The following is an 18,288-nucleotide window of genomic DNA, read 5'->3' as shown; positions in this document are numbered from 1 at the left end:
CGAAGTAAAGATAGAATATGAAAGAAACAGCATTAAAGAAGAAGAAGAGGTGACAGAGAGAAAAGCTTTTAGAGATAAAGTATTAAAATCGGAGGGATTTCAAGGTAGAGGAGAGGAAAAAGAGCAAAACCGACCGGAAGAAAAAAAAGGAGACGTAATGAAAATATGAAAAATATGGGAGGAAAAGAAAACAGCAAAGGAGTAGGAAATGAAAATTGCACGAGGTTCCTGGACGGCTCTGTCGAAGAGAAAACATTACTGGATAAACTTAACAAGTAAGACCCTCCTAAGTGATGCAACAGCGTGAAGGACGTCGTAATCAGAAATACTACCTTGAACAAAAAGTTCCCGGAATAACCACCGTGTGGCGCTCCCATCGTTCCGATTTGAGTTCTGTTTTTTTTGTTAAATTGGTACATCTGTTGTTGATATTCCCTTTAAATCTTAGTGTCATAACTTGACATTTGCAAAAGTTACGTAGCCAAGAGTACATCTATCTCTGTGTGTGTTGGCGATTTTTTACAATTTCAGAAATGGATTTAAATTTGCAACAACGAACTTGTATTAAATTTTGCGTAAAAAACGGATTTAGTGGCGCACGGACGTTGGAAATGTTGGAAAAGTGTTTCGGCAACGATTCTCTAAAAAAAACGGTCGTTTACCAGTGGCACGAGCGGTTCAGAAGTGGTCGTGAGTCAATCGAAGATGATGAACGCAGTGGCAGACCATCGACATCGAAAGTCGGTGAAAAAATTGATAAAGTAAAAGAAATGTTGGTCAATAACCGCAAATTAACCATCAGAGAAATAGCGGAGGACTTGAACATTGCCTATGGATCCGCCCAAGACATTGTGGTTAATGATTTGGGTTTCCGTCGTGTAGCAGCAAAGTTGGTGCCGTAAGACCTCAATTTCATGCAAAAAAGAGACCGTGTTGACGTCGCCAAAGACATGATTTGCGAGGCTGAATCCGATCCCACATTCATCAAAAGGATCATTACTGGAGACGAGACGTGGGTTTATGAGTACGACACGCAATCCAGACATCAGGCAAGTGAATGGCGTTCACCAAATGAGCCGAGACCAAAAAAACCACGTCGTTTTCAGTCAAAAAAGAAGGCAATGCTGACGGTTTTCATGGATTACAACGGTGTAGTGCATCATGAATTTTTGCCAGAAGGCCGGACAGTAAACAAAGAGTATTATTTGGGCGTTATGAGACGTTTGCGTGAAGCAATTCGCCGAAAGAGACCAGAAATGTGGGCAGAAAACTCGTGGATTTTGCACCATGATAACGCACCGTCGCACAGTGCTATCATTATTCGTAATTTTTTGACGAAAAATGCAACAAATACCATCCAACAGCCACCGAATTCACCTGATTTGGCTCCCTGTGACTTCTTTCTGTTCAATCGAGTTAAAAAACCATTACGGGGAACGCGTTTTAGCAGCCGAGAGGAAGTAATGGAAAAATCGCAGGAAGCACTGATGGACATACCGAAAACCGACCGTAACTTTTGCAAATGTCAAGTTATGACACTAAGATTTAAAGGGAATATCAACAACAGATGTACCAATTTAACAAAAAAAACAGAACTCAAATCGGAACGATAGGAGCGCCACACGGTGGTTATTCCGGGAACTTTTTGATCAAGGTAGTACTTAGGAGAGATGGAGAAGCAAGTGAGATTATGGAACAGGACACAGAACTGCTGAAAAAATATAAATGAATCTTAGCTTTTTTCTCATGGGATTGAAAGGCAGGTGAAAAAGTAAATGAATTTAATGAAAATTTTATTTTTTACCGAAATACCATTACCGAAAAAAATAGGGCCTGTCCGGGATTTGAACCCGGGACCTCTCGCACCCAAAGCGAGAATCATACCCCTAGACCAACAGGCCTCTTGCTAGTCTTCAAAAATAAAATTAACCTTCAAGAAAATGCATTTCCTTATGACGTTGGGAGTTCCACATACCACAGATTTGGCCTCAGGCTATGGGAGTGGGCTCAACGGGAAACGAAAGTGCGACGCACACAAACACAGGCAAATCTTTTGAGAGTGTTAGAGGATCTCATATTTGTCATATGCAATGAAAGCTGAATTTGGACTGAAAATCCATGCAGTATTTCATGCTAATAAATTTATTTGCGTTATTTTACTAAATATTTGTTCAATATGTACAGTTTGGGGAGATATTACGATTCCTGAGTAAGAAATAGGAAATCTTGTTCATATCACATTGCTTGTGTAAATGGATATAATCTATTGTATTGTAGCATACAACTATTGCCGGAATATGGTTTCTAACTTGTTCTAACTTGGGACACCCTGCACAATGACCGCCGAGAGGAGAGGGCAACCCACCATTCAGTTGAAATCACCATTCTGGATCGCTCTAGTTCCTCATTCGATGTCGTTTTGCTCCAGTTGAAAATTACACTGATCTGTCGTTTTATTTAACCGTTTATACTTCAAGTGCCTGACAAAAATAATGCCTTCGCGCTTGGGCTCATGAATTTAAACATAGAGAATTCGTTCAATCATAGTTTGAAAAGAATCTGGGGCGTATTTGTATGAAGCTCGATTCGATTGCCCGAGGTAATCATTTATAAAAAAATCCACTCCTCGTACCCGAATTAAAATGTCTTGAAGGCCATAAAACGTCCTCATTTGAACGTTTTTCATCTAATTTTACTTGGTAATTGCCCCATTTGGGCGAGCACTCAAGTAATAAGTCGTCCAACCACTTAGTGGCTTATCTGTTCACGCAGGGTGGAGATTATACGTATTTAAGTTTATTATATTTAAATTTCACATTTTAGAATAAATTTGAGGAAAAATAATATCCTGTAGTAAAATTATGTTTTTCTTTCGTCCGTTCCTCTTTAAATCATCGCGTATGCAAAGAAAATCCTTAGTTCCCAAGCCCGTGCCCGTAACTGGAAGTAACTGGAATGCAATCAACCCAAAACAAAATAAATGGCATCTCATGTCAGGCGTTACTCGTGGGCAATGTTTTGTGTTCATCATTATAAATTGAAATCACAAGATGAATTTCTACATTCCATTCTTTTAACTGACACTGGTTTCGGTACTTTTCGTCCTTATGAAGGACGCACAATGTAAAATCAGAGCATACAATTTACAAAAAAATGTTCGTTTTCACTCGAGCGTTCGGAAAAGTTACGATTTATCGTTACATGCAATAAAACAATTTCTTTGCGTTATTTATTCAGTCCTTCACTTTGCAGCCAGTTTGACCGATGTGTTGAGCATCAAAGTCTCACATGCCAACTCATATGTTCCACTTCTTTCCAGATTAGCATATTTGTCTTTAGTGCTTGAAAAGTAAGCTTCCCACATTTATATAATTACAAATTGACACACAGTTTTCGGCCGGACAGTTTTTATTTCAGTCTCTACGGCAAACAGTCAATATAAGGTAACTTACAACCCTTGGTTACGGGGTTTTTATAGCAAGAGTACGGGCTATTATCATGAAAATATCATCCCTATTGGCATTGTTAGTTATGATACCCAAATAAGTTTGCTTTCTGATACATATCTGAAAATTTTCAATAATCTTACTGATTTTTTTATTTGTAATGGTCAATTGTTTTCTCCCTGTTGTCCCCTCCTAAATATTCGCCTACCGCCAACCTCACAACCATTAACCCACATAAGTGTGGGAAAGTGACCCTCTACACATCTGTCTTCGAGAGAGACTTTTTTTCCTCCGTTATCAGATTGCGATTTCATATCGAGGATGACGCACCTTGCCAATATCTTTCGCCTTATCTGTCCCCTACCCCAAACAAAAAAATCATCAAATCCTGTCCAACAAAAATATGATACATGACCCGACACGTTGGTCACGGAAAACCCGTGTCGGTTGTATTAATGATGTGGGGAAATTTACCTAGTGGTTTCAACGTATTATAATCAATTCAAAACTTTTGCATGCATATTTATTTTTCTAAATTATACACCAGACCTACTAGGGGGAAGTATAAACGCCCTGTTTAGTTGCATTTAGACAAGGTAAAATATTTCATTGTGATAATCAATGCGTTAACGTTGTCGCGAGATGTCATGTATGGAGTCAGTAGTTAGGATACAAATGATATAATGCATTGAGAGTCGCTATAAATCTATATTAAGACATCCCTAATTTTCAAGCGTTATGACTTTCATAATTTAGCGTCAAGGTAGTCATATTCACTTATTTAGCCTCAAGAAGCCATCTAGCCAAACTAGCGTGATACCGTATAATCACGAGATTATCATTTCTAGGGTACTTCTAAAATTTCAAGGCGCATCGACAATTTTCCCCTAAGTTTTGCAGGTATTACAGCATGCATTTGATTTTAATAACTTTTCAACCCTTTAAATACTTCCAAGATATTCAAAAATCTCCGTATAACTCATTACCATAGAAATGCACTGACGTCAATTCGGCGAGTAGTTTGGACTCAAGGTAGCCCTCTCACACGCAATGGAAAGCCGCATATGACGCCTCTGGATCTATCTATTACATCATTTCATCATGACAAAAATGGAAATAGACTACCCACGCAAAGTTTTATTGCCTAATTCTCTCGATTTTCTCGATTAACTTCCTCTACCCCTGGACTACCCTCACACACACACCAATATATATATATATATATATATATATATATATATATATATATATATATATATATTATGTCAAACAGACCGTTATTGCTTTGAATAATTAACAGAAAGTTTTTGAAAAAGTGGAGGAGAAGAAAATGATACTTCCTGAAGTGGAATGACCTATAACGAACAAATTTCGATAAACGCTCGGCTCTAATTGAGAGCACCGAGGTAATTTTTCCTATACGTAAAGTTTTATTTAGTATGTTTACCAAATGCCACAGCACTTAATCTTCATCTATTACGATAAGCCTCATAAAGTAAAACGAGCACCCCCTCTCAGTATCATCTCTATATAATTTTTATTACTTTAAGAATATCGGTCCCAAGGTGATTTTTGGACATTGAGCACAGGTCATACAATTGCAGCGTCATTTGAGAACATAGATCATAAATAGGTCATAAATCTAATGCACTAATTTTACACTAATAATTCTGAGCATAGTGATTGTAGTCACGAAAATATTAACTTAGGCAATGAGTACCTCTTCCCTTTCTACTCCTTGTATTTTTATCGATTTCTACAGTAAACACACATCGATACGTAATGCATTGAATCTGGGTTAGCTGGGATAGTAATAATGTCCTCCTCGTCCCCCATTCAAAACCTGCTCCTCGCTAAAAGGGGATGAGTTTATAAATTCGACAAAAGTGTCATCAACTTAATTTGAATCGGGAAATTTTCAAAATGGGCGCCCGTTTCTCGACTTTTCGTTCAATAGTTATCGAGAGAATATAATCCATATGTGTGGACTTTTTCCCTTAAGCACAGAGCAAAGTCTATTCGATTCGACAAAATTAATGCATCTGGAGCATATGCATCGAAAATACCCGAAATTGACGCACGGGTGCGCAGACCGCCGGAATAGGGGGAGAGAACTATTCCCTTCGTTTTCTGTAAAGTGGACACCCGCTTCCTTCGCATTAGGTTTCTCGTTCTTTTTACTTCGAATTGATATTAGTCCGGCACACCCAAAAAAATGTTTTGGGCAAACCTACCTACTACCAGGTTTATCTATGGATCTACTGAGACCACTAGAGACAGCCTAGGTTGACCATCGAGATCTGAAAACGAGATCCGCATATCACCATCCACGTGTTCTACAATGAGAGGACAATCTTCAATACGTGCGCCACATTGGTGAAGTTTGCTTGGTAATTACGCCAACACCTGCAGATATTAATCGTTTTAATTTCTTTAACAATCATCCTGAAAGCAGGCACGAAAATGAAATATATTGAACAGATTCAGGAGAGATGTAGTGGACGTTCACAATTATGAGAAAAAAAATTTGCACTTTTCCACAGATTCTAACATTTTGCAATTTTGTGCAAAGTGCAAATTGGTGACAAACTTGTTGAAAATGAAAATAATTTCGTAGATATAATTTGATCACAAGACACCGAAATCATTGATTTGTTCGCCACTGCCTTACAGTATGCTTGGCCGTTTAGGATTTTAGATACTATGGTACCGCGATTCCTGTTTGGATGCCGAGAGGAGAGAATTTCAACTGAATTACTCCAATCCGACGGATGGGCCGTTAACTCTATGATCCCTTTGCTGCCTTTCCTCATTTCGTGTTGCCTTTCCCTGTTCCGAGGTTTCGTCACATAGTATCTGGGTAGAGAGATCAATAATTTGGACAGAGGGAATACAAGTACTCTAAAAAAGAAGCTCCGCAGAATAACGGAAGAAGAGTTGGGTAAGGAATGGTCTTAATCCGAAAAAGGTAGAAACATATATGAGATATACCCAGATTTAAAAACAAGGAAAAGTGTAAGGTTGAATATAATCGATGGTTTCAGGCGTTATTTTATGGAATCGGTTCATTCTTAAGCGGATAAAATTATACTTTGTAATTCCACAGATTTATTTCACAAACACACGACCCGGGTTTCGACGTACAACGTCATCTTCAGGTGCAGACATTCAGGCGACCAACATATATATACCCTTAGACCGGGGGGGGGGAAGGTGGGAGGAAAATTGGGGGGAAGGAAAGATAAAAAAGGGGGGGGGGGCTGGGGAGGAGGATGGTGGGGGAGGGAGGGGTTGGGCAAGGCGCGCTTGTGGGTGGAGAGCCAGGCGGAATGAGTGGGTAATGGAGGGCCGAGGGAGAGGGGGGGGGAAGGAGTCCCTACCGGATTATCCCTTTACTGGGAGTCCCCAGCGGGGGGGGGGGAGGTTGTGGAATTTTAGGTTCACTATGGATATCTCGGAGGGAAAGGTTAAGGAGAGGGGAATGGGAGGTGTACAATAGGTCATTAACAATAATTTTTTCCTTGGAGCGAACATATTTTAAAATCTCCAGTTGCTCTAAAGCGTCAAGTCTATACCCTTTCTTCTCAACGTGTAATATTTCTAGCTGAAAGGCACTCTGGTGGTGGTTGTCCAGCAAATGTTTAGCAAAATGCGAAGATGGCTTTTGGTTCCGCACACAGGCCTGGTGTTCCTTCACTCGCGTACAGAATTTCCTTCCTGTTTGACCCACGTACACTGCATCACACTCACAACGTAACATATACACACCGCTCTTTTCTCCTTCTAAAATTTTGTCCTTTGCGTGTGAGAGCAGGTTTTTAAGGCTTGATTTATTATAATAAGCGATTTTTAACTTATCTTTTGGTAGCAATTTGTAAATTTTTTTCCAGGTTTCACCCAGATACAGGATTCTCCGCCATTTGGCAGAGGAATCTTGTAGTGGCTGGGATTTATAAATTCTGTCAATTGCCAGTTTTTTTATTTTATCTGTAAGGTTGAAGTATACAGGTATAGTGTGTCAAATGATAACCGAACACGGAAACTGCAGGTCATATATTGCCAGGATAGGAAAAAAAGAAAAATGGGAATTGTGAGGAATGCGGACTACCGAGTACATTCAAACATGTAATAACTACTTGCGTTATATATGAAGTATGGAGGTTTACGCTGTGGCATGAGATGGGATATCGGGCAGAATCACACACCGAAATTATACATTACTGTTTAAAAAACAATATGTATGATAAACAAAATAAATTGATTTAAGACATCAACAAGTAACAAGAAGAATGACGGAGAGAGTCCTAAAGACTACGACAATAAGGTGTGAAATAAGATTAACCAGAAAAAAGGAAGACCTCAGGTTTAAGGGCTAAAGAAAATGCAAAGAGAATGGTACTTAGAGAATTGTGAAGAAGAAAAACTATGGTATCAAACGATATCCAAAGAGGATGCACAAATAAGAATTTGCATACAATATAAGACTTTATATACCAAGACTATAACCACAGTTTAGACATTGAAAAAAATTATAATAAGCAATGTACACATATAACCAATAAGTATAAACAATAAGAAATAAGCATTAAGTGTAGGAATAAACAGCAAGAATGTACATTTTGTTGTTTCAGGCTTCAGTTCGTGGAAGTATTTAATATCCATACTAAAAGGAAAGACTTTTCCACACAAATCTGCGGAAAAGTACAAGTATTTTCTTTTAGTATTGATAGCAAGAATGTAATAAATGTACAACGATATCATTAGTGTAAATAAAATAGGATCATTAACGTAACAGCAAACTTATAGCTGACGTAGAGCAAGTAAATAATTAGCAAACCATAAAAGATACCAAAGCAAAAGCAAAATTGTATTACTAGTAGTAGTTTTCATGGGAGGCGACCGAAAACTAAGGCCATTTGCGCCATTAGGGATGATTGGGAAAGGATGAAGGATGAAGAGAAATAATTTAACTATACTTGTTATAAATTGCAGAAGCCTCAAGAACAAATCAGCGGATCTAGAACACTTAATCCAAACTCATTCCGCTGATATAGTATTAGGCACAGAGAGTTGGCTGTGCAATGACATAAATGACCAAGAAATTTTCCCAATAGATTTCAAAGTTTACCGACACGATAGAGATACAAGACCCGGAGGAGGGGTTTTCGTGGCAGTTAAAAGTCATTTTGAAAGCAGGCAAATTTCATTTGAAAATAATAACATAGAAAGTGTTTGGTGCACCTTAATACGGACCAATCAACCCAACATAAATTTATGCTCTTTCTACAGACCTCCAGACTCAGATTTGAAAACACTTCACACCCTCAACGATCAAATTTACAATTTTACACGTAAATATAATAACAGCATAAACATAATTGGTGGCGACTTTAATCTCCCTGGTATAGATTGGGACAACAATATCGTTAAATCTGGGACCCGCGATCGCGAATCTTGCAATTCCATGATAAAATTGGTTCAAAGAAACTCCCTCCATCAAGCAGTACGCATGCCCACCCGTGGAAAAAACATATTGGATCTATTTCTTACAAACACGCCTGAACGTATTATTAGTGTATCAACTGATGAGGGGTTGAGTGACCATAAAGCAATTAATGTCCACTTGGACATAGAAATAAAAAAGATCATTAAACCAAAAAGAAAAATTTATAATTACCATAAAGCAGACTTTGAATCTTTTGCCAATCAATTAAACTCTTCACTACCCGAGTTCAAAACCCGCTTAAGTCATGTCAACGTGGAAGAAACTTGGACAGAATTTGTCAATATCATGCAAAAAGGAATCGTAGATTTCATACCTATAAAATACGTCAAAGCAAATCGCGACCCCAGGTGGTACAATAAAGACGTTAGAAAAGCCCTTCGAAAGCAGAGAATGCTACACTCTAGGGTAAAGAGGGCAGGCGTGAACACATCATCCCCTGAGAATAAACAATTATGGGACACATATAGATCCTCCAAAATTGAAACCAAAACACAATTACGTAGCGCTTTACTGGACTTTCAACGCAAAGTACTTTGCGAGCACTTGGACACTGACCCCAAAGCTTTCTGGTCATACGAGGGACATCCCTAACATACGCTCGTATGTTAGGGAAGTAAATGGGAGTAAACAAACCGTGGCTTGCTTAAGGGATTGTAGCAATATAATTCATACAGACAGTGAGGGTAAAGCTAACATCTTAAATTCATTCTTCCAAAGCGTTTTCTCGAATGATGTTGCCACCGCATATCTCCAAGAAACAATACATACTCCACCCATGGAAAAAATAACAGTGGACCAACAAGGAATTCTAAAATTGCTTAACGAGATTAAACCCAACAAATCCCCGGGTCCCGAAAATATACCAGCTAGGGTGATAAAACATTTAGCTCCAAACATTGCCCCGTACCTTGAATTTATATTTAACAAATCCCTCACAGAGTGCAAAGTACCTAAGATTTGGAAAACCGCGCAAATAACGCCTATTTTTAAAGGTGGTGACAGGGAGGATCCCAGTAATTACAGACCTATATCTCTCACTTCTATCTGTTGCAAAATCTTAGAGCACATAATTGTCAGTTCAATAATGAGACACCTTGACAATATTAACTTTTTAAGTGACAATCAACACGGATTCAGGAAAACCCGCTCCTGCGAGACCCAATTAGGATTATTTACACATGATTTACTTTTATCGGGTGAGAGAGGTAGGCAAGTGGATGCCATCTTCTTAGATTTTCAAAAGGCATTTGATAAGGTCCCACACGGTAAACTCATTCCTAAATTAAAGGTCGCGGGTATAAACAAGGGCGCCATAAGTTGGGTTAAAGATTTTCTTTCAGAGCCGGAACAGAGGGTAGTCCTTGATGGCGCTAGTTCCGACAGCGTTCGAGTCACGTCGGGGGTACCTCAGGGAAGTGTGATCGGGCCGTTGCTTTTCTTGATTTTTGTTAACGATTTGAACCGCGAAGTGAAAAGTAAAATTAGGATGTTCGCGGATGACACGGTGATCTATCGGGAGATATCTGGGGATGAGGATCGTTTTATTCTAGAGCAGGATTTAGATTGCATTACTAAATGGTGTTCTAACTGGGGATTGACTCTAAATTATAATAAATGTTCAGTGGTAAATTTCTTTAAAAGATCAACGGGATTTGCTTACAAATTAGCTGGAGGTGACCTAGCAGTAGTTGATACGGTAAAATACCTAGGTGTCACATTCACCAAAGACTTAACTTGGGGGACTCACATACGTAAAGTCTGCGGTCAAGCATATAAAAAATTGGGATTAATTAGACGCATTGCCGGCAAAAGTGACTCGAAGGTCAAGGAACGTTGTTACCACGCTCTTGTAAGGCCTTATTTAGAATACGCATGCAGCGTGTGGGATCCGAGTGAAAAAGGTCTCATTCGGGAAATTGAGAAGGTTCAACGCCGGGCAGCCCGTTTTGTAAACAATTCCTACGATAAAACGCAAAGCGTCACCGAAATGCTCATGGATTTGGGGTGGGAATCATTGGCTGAGAGACGATTCAATGCAAGATTGAAATTATTAAATAAATTTAGATCCGCATGTTTCATCACCGAGGTCTCGCAAATTATTCGTACTCCTACATACATTAGTCGCTTGGATCATGCATATAAAATTCGGGAAATAGATGCCAGAACTAGCCGACTCAAGGACTCCTTCTTCCCACGGACAATACGGGATAGCAACTGCAGGGTTATAGATAGCAAAAATTCCACTTGCCACCCTCAGCGTCTAAAAAATAATTAGTTGTATTTAAATGCATGCTCTTCCACTAACCTTATGTGTTTTGCTATAATAACCCATTCTTTCCGAATGACTTCATTCATGTTCTGTTCATCTGTTTTTGAGTTTCCCTTTCAATCCCTCGTCCCTCTCCGCGGGGGCAAATTCCTGCTACCTGCAACGTTGGGTCCCATTCCCTGCCATTTAGAGACTCTTTGGGGGTAGAGTGTTTCGTGGTGCATTTTCATGTGGTAGTGATGTTTCAATTTCTTGCTTGTTGTGTTCTGGCTTCCGTGTTGTAGGATGTCTTTCGTGCTGCATCATGGGGTGCAGTTTTTTAGTTGTTTTGCGGTTTATGTGTTTGCATGAGTATTGGATGAAGGGATTTTTGCATGAGTGTGTGCGCTGCTGTGGGTGTAATTTTCCGTGTTGTTTTTTTTTTGCATGTGGTATTTTTCTTTTTTACGGTTGGTGACCTAACACCCCCCGCCACACGCCCTTGCGGCGGCTTGCGGGGTATTATGTAGATGATGTAGATGAGAGAAACCCGGCGTCGGTATTAACCTACTCTTGACGAAAGGCGGCAAGGGGTCCGCAGTTTAATGTCCCATCCGACGGACGTCGTACTCACTCAAAGTGCTCTCCACAGAGCACCTCAAGTAGGGATTGGGATACCACTGAAAAATATTTGTTGTCTCCAGGACTTGAACCTTGGCCCCGGGCCCTCTCGGTGGGAAGCCTGTACGTTAGCCACCGCACCATCCCGATCCCCAATTGAATTAAAAATGCATCCGTGGAGGTGGGAGGAGTAAGCATATTCTATGCATACAATTTGTACTGCATTCCATGTTGCCTTTCCTTAAAATTATGGTCAGCCTACACCTGTGTCTGTTTTCTCTCCAAGGTTCCACAAAAAACCAGCCTTCATCAAATCACCGAGACATTCCCAAGGACGCAAATGACAGCTGTCAGTCAGCCATCCAAACATAATCATGACTACAACTTCTCACCGAATATTTATCACGATCCCAGGAGTTACGACAGAAAAAATAAGATTGGAAGCAATGAGAAAATGGCACCGCATGAGAATGCTGTCGATCAAAAGAACAATCGAAAAATTTACAATGAAGTTCTACGAGAAGTCGAGGAAGAAAGATGACAAATGTAGCCACTGAAAAGAATAACCTTGCTGGAACAAATTTTGGAAGAGTTGGATTGAAGGAGGCAGTTGGAGGAAATTTGAGCTCAAAGAAACAGCTGAGGAAAAACTCAGTATAGGGCATGCGAAGTTAATAATTGTAGCCGAAAAAATGGAATGAATACACGGAGAGGCCAACCGAAAAAGTAGAGAGCTACTTCAAATCAATCCTAGTACTCATGATGATTCAGAATATTAAAGCCTTGGACCAAATGAAATATTTCGAAAGGAAAACTTAAAGGAATGACTTGCAATTAACCTCACGAAAAATCTACCGAGGTCAAACAGGTTGGGCTATATAATTCAGAGCACACATTAATATTTAACTGCACGAAGACACACATATTTTGACGCACATTAAACGTAAAGAAAATTCACCCATTGTAATATTCCTGACCATAACGGTACGGGACGTATAAATTTATACTTTGAAACGAGTAGAAAAGGTAGTAGAACTATAGTTTCCATAAATGAAATCAAAACTAATATCTAGGGGGAGTGAAGATGATGTAAGTAATTTTCCCCTTTAAAAAATGTCAAACGAGTGAATGTGGTTCTTCTCAGTGAGGCTAATCAATTGAGTTGCTGTTAGCATGGGTGGTTTTCATTCATCCATTTGCGTGGCGCAGAATGGCACATAACAAAACAAATTGTTTGAGCTTAGTTTTGTCTGCCCTATCCATTCATCCGAGTTTGTTTGCGGGAGCCTACCATCTCTGAATGAATGAAGGAGCTACTTACACTTAGATAAGAATTAGAGTGCAAATGTTTCAACATCATAATGGGTAATCTATCTACTAATAGTGGGTTTTGGACAATCCTCAATAACAATTATTAATGCATTAAGTTTCCTCTGGACTTCCTCTTGCTCTCCCTTAAGCATGTTTACTCAAATACGAGCATCAGTTTTGGCGTCGATGTGTTTTAGAAAACCAATTGTGCATACATTGAAATCATGGATCTTCATAACGGCCAGCGTTTTCGTTGTTAAACAGATGAATTCGCGTAATTATATCGACGTTCCTCGAATCTCCCCAGATGGAACGCAAATACCTCGACCGAGCATAATGTCACCACTACGAATCATTGGAGAAGGGTGGCCAAAATCAGTAAATCACACATTGAAAGACAGTAAAAAATCACGTAATAGGGAGCGATGGGGATAATGCACGAAAAATTACCATAATCGCCGCCAGGTTTTACATGAATATGACAGTTAACCCAAAGTGTACTCCAATAGCCAGACAATAGGCTCAAGAAAAGAGTGAAAATCTGCGGTAGTTATTTTCGACTTGTTTATGAGTATAAAATGGCTCACATTAAACGAAAATATGCAAACTATGGACACCGGCTTTTTGGCCGTGATTATTTTCCACCTTTATGATTCTTCACAGGGATTTAACGAGTTCTAGAAATAATCAGCTGCGAAACAAGAAAAAAATATTTCTCCTGGCATGCAGCCATTTTCTTCGAAGAAATTAAAAGCACAAGATATAGAAACACAGAATAATACGAATGGGCGCAGCGTGACAAGTGTCATTGCAGGGAGATCATAACGATCGCTGGAAGTCATTGTCCCATAATTTTATATCATTTACTGCTGCGATGAAAGCGACCATTCTTTTCCACATCCAATTCTTCATGCCCAACTTGTCACTGCCACGAGAAATCGACATGTACAAAATCACAGCTTATTTAAGGGTTAAATAAACGTAAAAATTTCTAGAATCTCGCACAAAAGACAATCTAATTTTGCACAAAATATGAAGAATGCACACAATTTCACGAATATTATTATTTTTCAAAACAAAAGCCCGACCTGTAATAACCGTACAAGAACGATCTTAATATGAAAATTATAAGCTGCTACTCTGATCGTTTAATGACAGCCTTAAACAGAAGGTTCGTGAGAGGCAATTCAAATGATTTTTCAGGGGATTTTTTGTCATACCCACCAAATACGAATCACCATGAGCGATATTAAATCAGGGGCGTTGGGGGAGGTACTTATCAAATTCGGAGTCAGAGAGGGTAAAAAATAATATTTTTTCAAAAATGTGCCTAATCCTTTGTATCAGAATATATTATCACATGAAACTAGAACTTTGGCTGAACGTAAAGATTACGCGGTACCTCGGTCGCTTGCAAGGAAAGCCATTCCATTAAAATTTGTTCCTCTTTATTGTCAGGCGAATCCATGACTACGCTTTGGAACAAAAAACTGTCTTTTTGAGTTCTCCTCGCCAAACGAAAAGAAAAACATGACGAAAAATCAGATGATGTCAACTATAATCAAGATTGAAAGAAGTCATTATATTTGACACAGTTAATAACCGCATACATCATTATGCCATTCAAACCCTCAACTTATTATTGTTCGACAATAAGTCATGGTAAGCTGACAGTAAAGCGTATATCCACAAAATTAAACTTGAAAAAATTTCGTCGGATCTGTACCTTTGAATTCCGGCCCTACTTTAACAACTGCGATAGTAACTCATTATTACATTTTGAAAGGACGAGATAAAAATTTAAAGATACTTTAAGGCTGACTCCCGATACCAAAAAGTCAGGAACTCATAGCAAAAAAATGTGTAGTTTATTATGGAGAATTTGAGATATTCTTTAAAAAATTTCAATTTTGCATGCATTCAAAAGGTAAAGACGAAGTTCGTATTCCTTGCTTCCGAGTCCGACGAAGGAAGATGAAATAACGAAGGATAGAGGCATATAACATTAACCTTATGGATGACTGATCGCTACATTTTATGATAACGCTATCGTGACAATCAGAGGGATTCCGCTGTATCTCGGAGAAAATAAAATTCTAATATTGCCCATTATCTGGTGAAAGTTGGTATTCCATGTGATAATTATAGAGCACTTACAAAGCCCCATTACTGAAACCATAACGCTGAATGTTATATAATTTTGGATAAATTAACAGAGAGGAACAAAATCTTATATTTTTAACTGTTTTTTCCATTTAGATCGTTAAAGATACGCTTTGGACGGTCACTAGAGAATATTATGATCTTTATTCTTTGCCCTATATGATTTCCTTCATTTAGTCGTAACTTCTGCCGGCCCTCCAGCTGTCTCAAAAGTCTATTCTCTCCCTTCCTCTACCCCCACTTACCTTACACTCCCCCATATAACATAGCCTTCAGCATCCCACTAACTTCCAATATTTCCTCCACTCACCCACTTCCTGTGCCATTTACGACGTTTCACCAACAGCCTCCCCTCTCATATTTAAAATACCATATTTAAAACTTGATGGTTCGTCTTCCTTTCTGTCCGGTTTATTTTCTCCATACCTACACCTTTCAACATAATTTCTTTCGCATACTAGTTTTATTGGTTTCCATTGCATTCAATAATTTTGAAACACGGTCATTGGACAATCAATGCGTTACGAACATTAAAAAATCCGATAGTTTTCTTTTCCTCGATGTTGTACCCGAAAAAAATGTTCACATCCATAATAAATAAAGGTTGAATCAAGTGATTCTGGATGATATTCATGAAAATGGTCTGAAAATTCATTTAACCACGTCTGATAATTCGAAGATAAAGAGAAAATTACCCTTTTCATTTGTCATTTACTTTATAAAATGATGAAGAGATAAACCCGCAGCAAGATCACTCGAATGGTGAAAGATTGTTATTCATCAACAAGATTAGTGTGGTGGCTTTGTTTACTATTATAAGGGGCATGACATTATCATAACTATCATCAAGGATTTAAGTCTATGGTTTGAATAACATAAATCCTAATTGACTTTATTTTTCCGAGCATTAATTAAATATAACGCAAAAAATCTAATTATCAACACTCTGAAGCTTAAAATAAAATGGAATAACCACTTTACATTTAAATTTATAATTAATTGAATTTAATGCTACACCAAGTATTCCTTGGGCAACACAGTCCATCGATCAAGCACACTCGGTGAAAAAACAATACATAAGTTTCCAAAACAAACTAAAAAATAATAGATAAATGTACGGCGTATAAGCTCATTCAAATTTTGGCGCCAATAGATAACCTGCAAAAAATAAACACGCAGCACAGGATTGGCCATTGACCGATTTTTCCAAGAAAGAAACGGCAATAAATATTTGACCAAGACAGATTCATCGCTCGGGAGTTTTAAATTCACATTGAAGTGCCACGCCTAAGCGTAAATACTACGAGAACTGATATACGTTTAACGAGTGCCAGGAAACGAATTAAAATTAAGTATTCATCAAAAAGAAACATCACTCTTCCATTTCACTACGAAAATTCCAACAGCCCAATACTACTCACTCTTAGGACGGAGACGGGAGGCGAGTTAACCTTATCGCCTCCTCCAGCCAGCCGGAAGCCCCAGGGCACATTGCGATCCTCCCTCTGCAGCACGATGCTAAGGAGACGCGTCGTCATTCTCAGCTGGAAGCGGCCGACGAAGCGATCATATGGTACGGCTGTCTTGCCTCTCGCCTCTTACCGGTAGCACAATTCCACGCCGACCACGAGGCCATAATCATCCGAGCACAGAGCATGGGTGCACCACTACCCACTCCTTTTCAAAAACGGATAACACATCGACGATCTCTTTTTGAATAAATAAACAAGTCAAGTAACTTCCCTCCTTCCTCTCCCGCCGTCGAATCACGCCAAAACGCCGGCCTCCGACCAACTAGACGCTGGCCATGTTAAGATTCTATTCTGCTTTTGAGAGGGGTATCCCCCGACCAGAGCCGAAGAAGGGGGAGGTTAAAGATTCGGTGGTGGGGATCGAGAGATGAGAGGGAAGGGGAGGAGAAAATGGCGAAGGGAGGAGGAGTCAGGGGAAGGAGATGAAAGGAAGGGACTAACGAAAAGGAGGCATGGGATAGCACGCGCTCTATCACTGTCGTCAAGGCACCTTCGGGGAAGAGAGATCATCTTATTCATCACCTCCGTCTATATTATTTGTTCCGACATCCTTCCCTTGCCCAACCCCCTCCTCCCTCATTTCAAAAGAAGTGTTGCATCTAAAACTCCTTACGCCTACAACAGGGACGCGGTAGAGAGGTGGTCTGAACCGAAATAGGATTGACAACTTGCGCACGACGCCATTCGCCTGGATCAGACGCCCAAATGTCACATACGCGGCGTCGTTAACGGGGGCGGCGGCGTTGGAACGCGGCTCGTCTAGGAGGATACACGAATATAGCCGACGGACAATTTGCACTTCCTATTCGACTCTTTGCATGATGCCCCCCCCCCCGCTCTCTCCCCCCAGAGAATGCGTGCCCACTGCATTGCAGCATGAGTTATGGACTGACTGGGAGGAAAACGAAGTCCGAGTGGAACCAGCTGTTAAAATTTACACATCTAAAACTTTGGATGGGGTATCTTAATCTCTCTTTTCAATCAGCGCTGCTTGATCATATTTTATAATGAAAACTGGAACTTTCTAACGCCGTAAAATCATTCAAGGTAAATCGAGCGACTCATTATCTACGAGATATTTTTCGGATATGCACTACTTCAGGATAGTATGGAGCATAATACAATGATGCCGTACAAGCCAATATCCAATTTAAGTGAATAATTGGTGAAGTCGCTCAGTACCAGCAACGCCAGTGTGGGAGCTCATACATTCCACATATGAGAGGAAAGTGATATACCGAAAGACTATGCATTTTTAGGTACAAGTTATTTGTACTTAGCATATTTTCAGGATGGTCCAAAGCCATGGGTCACATCACTGCCTAATTTGTTCAAAAATTTAATTTACCTCTGACTTGCATTCAATTAATGCATCTTGAAGGGTCAAGTGTTAAGGAACATATGTGCAAATATATATCAAAGGCTACTGTTGTGCTCCGCATTACGTCCCAATCCTGGGCA

At 39.5% G+C, this 18,288-nt stretch overlaps 1 protein-coding gene and 1 non-coding gene across 3 annotated transcripts in view; both read right to left on the bottom strand.

The window, feature by feature from the left end:
- LOC139687317 (protein piccolo-like) overlaps positions 1-17,097 on the bottom strand; it is a 378,873-nt gene extending 361,776 nt beyond the window's left edge. The window contains exon 1 of one of the 2 annotated variants that reach the window (XM_071584470.1): positions 16,717-17,097. In XM_071584470.1, coding sequence (XP_071440571.1) covers positions 16,717-16,833 — 117 coding nt within the window. In that variant the 5' untranslated portion in view covers positions 16,834-17,097. The remainder of the gene's footprint in view (positions 1-16,716) is intronic. The other variant, XM_071584469.1, reaches the window with a different exon arrangement.
- On the bottom strand, positions 1,830-1,901 carry TRNAP-UGG (transfer RNA proline (anticodon UGG)). The gene has a single exon. It is a non-coding gene; the product is annotated as a tRNA-Pro (tRNA).
- Positions 17,098-18,288: the final 1,191 nt, after the last annotated feature.

This window comes from Hetaerina americana, unplaced genomic scaffold (assembly GCF_022747635.1).
Source record: "Hetaerina americana unplaced genomic scaffold, ioHetAmer1.1.p SCAF_19, whole genome shotgun sequence".
Classification (NCBI taxonomy): Eukaryota; Metazoa; Arthropoda; class Insecta; order Odonata; family Calopterygidae; genus Hetaerina; species Hetaerina americana.
Note: the sequence above shows the minus strand (reverse complement) of the source record. Positions and strands in the feature narration are given on the sequence as shown.